Genomic DNA, 3,387 nt, shown 5'->3' with positions numbered 1-3,387 from the left:
TTAAGGACATCATCACCACCCATGGGTCCAATGAGTATGTTGGAAGAGAAGGAAAACCACACGGTTATATTCATTCATCAGCACAATACATGCCGTTTTGATCCTTGAAAAATCAAAATAATTAGCATTGGCAACTATTGTTGGTAAACCATCTGGCACCATCCTTTATTGCACATAAAACACAGCAATTCATATCACAACTTTCAAGTATCGCAATATAACCAGAATTTTTAAAATTAACAAAAAAAAAAGGACTGACACAAAGCTACCATATACAACCATGTTTACAATCGAAAGTAACGAATAAAAACTTTGACATCTAAATAAAACTATATATACCACCACAGGATTTTTAAAAAACAAAATATAAGGGACCATTTCAATTTAACACCCAGGTCTAATAACCTGTACATTAGTATGATATAGTCAAATGGTAATAAACTCTTATGGATAACTACGTGCATACAGACCAGCTGGACAAACTCGACCTCTAAAACTTCATGAAGAAAAGCCGGCTTTCTCCTCATTGCCACAAACCGCATCTTTGTGGCCATGAGCTGATAGATGTGCCAGGAGCCTTGAAAACAAGATCAAAGTCGAGAATACAGCAGCTGGATTACTTGTGACAGCTAAACAAATACGAGTTAAAGAATTGATGAAACCCTAGGAATAGCACTCATTGATGGTGTTGGTTGTGTCTGAACTTTCATCAAGAACAATATCAGCTGGATCCCCTATCCATAACCTTCCATCCCTCCACTTAAACTTGATCCGTAGCTTCCCATTAGCATCCACTCCCATCACCTCACCTTTACTTGCAAATGTCTCCATGCCCCATCCCCACCTCGGTGTTATTAGGCCTGGTCTTATTCTTACCTTGTCACCCACCTTGAATGCTCGGACCTTTTCCACCTCCCACTCTTTGCACACCCATAGTCTTTCACTGAAACAGAAGGCAACCCGAGGTTCCCCATCCTCTATCTTGTGCACTACCCCTATGCTGGCATGGCTTACATCACCCCACTGGTATGTTGGTGTCGTAACAGTTTCTCTCACCTTCACCCAGTCTCCAACACGCACTTCCTCTTCTTCCTCCACTCTGTCCACCTCTGCTGGGTCTATCATCCATGCCTTGGATCCCGCTGGTGTATATATTCTTAGCTTTCCATCTGCATCTATGGATGATATTGTTCCTATGCTTGCATGACTGTGATTTGACCACCCAAATCTGGGTTGCTTCACAGATTTCTTTATCCTAACCTGCTGTCCCACAAGAAGCCTATCTACTCTTTGAAGCTGGTTAGCCGGTCCCACCCACCTTTCCTGCTCACCGCAAAATGCAACATGCACTGTTCCATCCCATGCATTGCCTTCATACCCAAGTCCATGAACAATACCAATGCTTCCAGGTTTCAGGGACTTCCAGCTGTCAACATGCTCCCTGAGCCTCACCCATTCCCCAACCTCAAACATTTCCTCCTTCTCAAGGTCTGCAGGGTCCCCTCTCCACAACCCTGGCACACCAAAAAAGGCCACTCTCACTTCTCCATCAGCATGCACACCAGTTATGATACCTCTAGAATCAGGCCGAGCATCTCTCCAGCCCCATCTTGGCTCAACCAGTCCAGTACGAAACCGAACATGCTGACCAACTTTCAAACATGGGACCTTCTCCACATCCATATAATGAGTTGTCGATTTTCCTTTCTTAAAACAGCCAGCCAACTCCAAGTATCCAGAGTCTTGTATGCTATGTACCACAGCTATACTTTCTCTTCCAATGCTGTTCCAGTCATATGTGGGTCTAGCCCCCAGACTTGGCTTCAGACGCACCCAGTCTCCAACTTCAAAGCCTGAAAGTCTCTCAGCATCACCTGGAGCAATTTTCCACAAGCTACTTCTGCCCGCCACCCTAACCTGCACATAGAAAATCAGCTAAATTTTGGTAAGCAAAGACCAGATGAGCATGCTGGGAAAACCTAACACTCATAATATAGCAAACTAGCAAAAGATAGATGGAACTAACGTTCAGAGTTCCATCCATGTCTATTCGTGATATTGTCCCAATAGTCGCAGCAGACTCGTTTGACCATCCAAGCCGTGGCTGAGATATAAACGGCATCACATGAATTTTTTGCCCTACTTCAAATGGCTGCACCTTCTCCATGTCTGCCACTGAACAAGCAAAAGGCTTGCTCCTAAAGCAGAAGGCAACACCCATATCACCGCCATCTTCTAGACTATGGATTATTCCAATACTATTTCGTGTGACATCTTCCCATCCATATTTTGGAGATGGTACAGAAGCTTTGACCCTAACCCAGTCACCCACCTACACACCAGCATTAGGAAGAAGACTTTGAAATGCAGATATGAGATAAGACAATAACATAGTGGCGATGAAAAAATGGTAAGAGGACCATACCTTAAAATTTTCAACCTTTTCCATATCAGAAGGATCAGCTTGCCATGTAGTTGATCTATCTGGAATGTCAACCACAAGTAGACCATCACCCTCTATATCTATAATTTTTCCTACACTGTGATGTGTCTCACCACCCCAACCATATCTAGGCTCTGCAACGGATCTCTTTACACATACGTGATCACCAATCTGGAAAGATCAAGGATGTAATCACAAGTAGAAGTAAAGACGAGACTAACAGCAAAATGTATTGAAAGCAATGAAAAGAAAAATTATATGTTATACATCTGATTACCCTGAATGGTTCAACAGGTTCGACTTCTTCAGGTTCACAATGCCATGGATTGGGCAAGTAGCAAAGACCCAGCAGCAGGCTACTATCCGGTCTGATGGAATACACTATCCCAATGCTTCCAGGAGTTACAGCTTCCATACCATGTATAGCAGCTGTCAGTGCAGGACGAACTCGGACCCAGTCACCAACCCTGAATTCTTCAACTCTTTCCATCTCTGCAGGATCGGCTCTCCAACCCCTAGATGCTCCAGGAAAACCAACCCGCAGTATCCCATCATCATCAACACAGAGAACTGTTCCTATGCTATCTCGTGATTGACCACGCCATCCAAACCTGATAAAAGAACAATAAGCATTAGCTTTATCGGGTGCAATCTAGAAATACAAAACTATAATTGAGAAAATTTTAATGGAGTATCATTTCAAAAGCAATTGTTACTACTGTGTATTAATAATCAGACATGCACATCAGGAAATGATTAAATGCCCCTCAGTGAAAATTACATGATCATGCCTATACATATGTACAGAGGAACACACCTATACGTGCATACAAGCATACATCAAATCTGGGTCCTAATTAAGAGTTAGCTGGACTCTACTCAAACTGGTAACATTTACACTAAGTGCAGTACCCAATTTTTTTTAAAAAAAATGTATTGCCTTT

The 3,387-nt window shown here is 42.7% G+C and overlaps 1 protein-coding gene across 1 annotated transcript in view; it reads right to left on the bottom strand.

Moving 5' to 3' along the window:
* Positions 1 to 208: 208 nt before the first annotated feature.
* The window catches only part of LOC105060114 (E3 ubiquitin-protein ligase KEG), a 39,364-nt gene continuing 36,185 nt past the window's right edge, over positions 209 to 3,387 (bottom strand). Inside the window, exons 13-16 of the mRNA XM_010943731.3 lie at positions 2,721 to 3,054; positions 2,426 to 2,614; positions 2,027 to 2,332; positions 209 to 1,917 (exon numbers count right to left, since the gene is read on the bottom strand). Of these exons, the coding sequence (XP_010942033.1) occupies positions 664 to 1,917; positions 2,027 to 2,332; positions 2,426 to 2,614; positions 2,721 to 3,054 (2,083 nt within the window). The 3' untranslated portion in view covers positions 209 to 663. The remainder of the gene's footprint in view (positions 1,918 to 2,026; positions 2,333 to 2,425; positions 2,615 to 2,720; positions 3,055 to 3,387) is intronic.

The sequence above is a fragment of the Elaeis guineensis genome, chromosome 7, assembly GCF_000442705.2.
Source record: "Elaeis guineensis isolate ETL-2024a chromosome 7, EG11, whole genome shotgun sequence".
In the NCBI taxonomy this organism is placed as follows: domain Eukaryota; kingdom Viridiplantae; phylum Streptophyta; class Magnoliopsida; order Arecales; family Arecaceae; genus Elaeis; species Elaeis guineensis.
The sequence above is the reverse complement of the archived record's forward strand: the minus strand, read 5'-3'. Positions and strand labels throughout refer to the sequence as shown.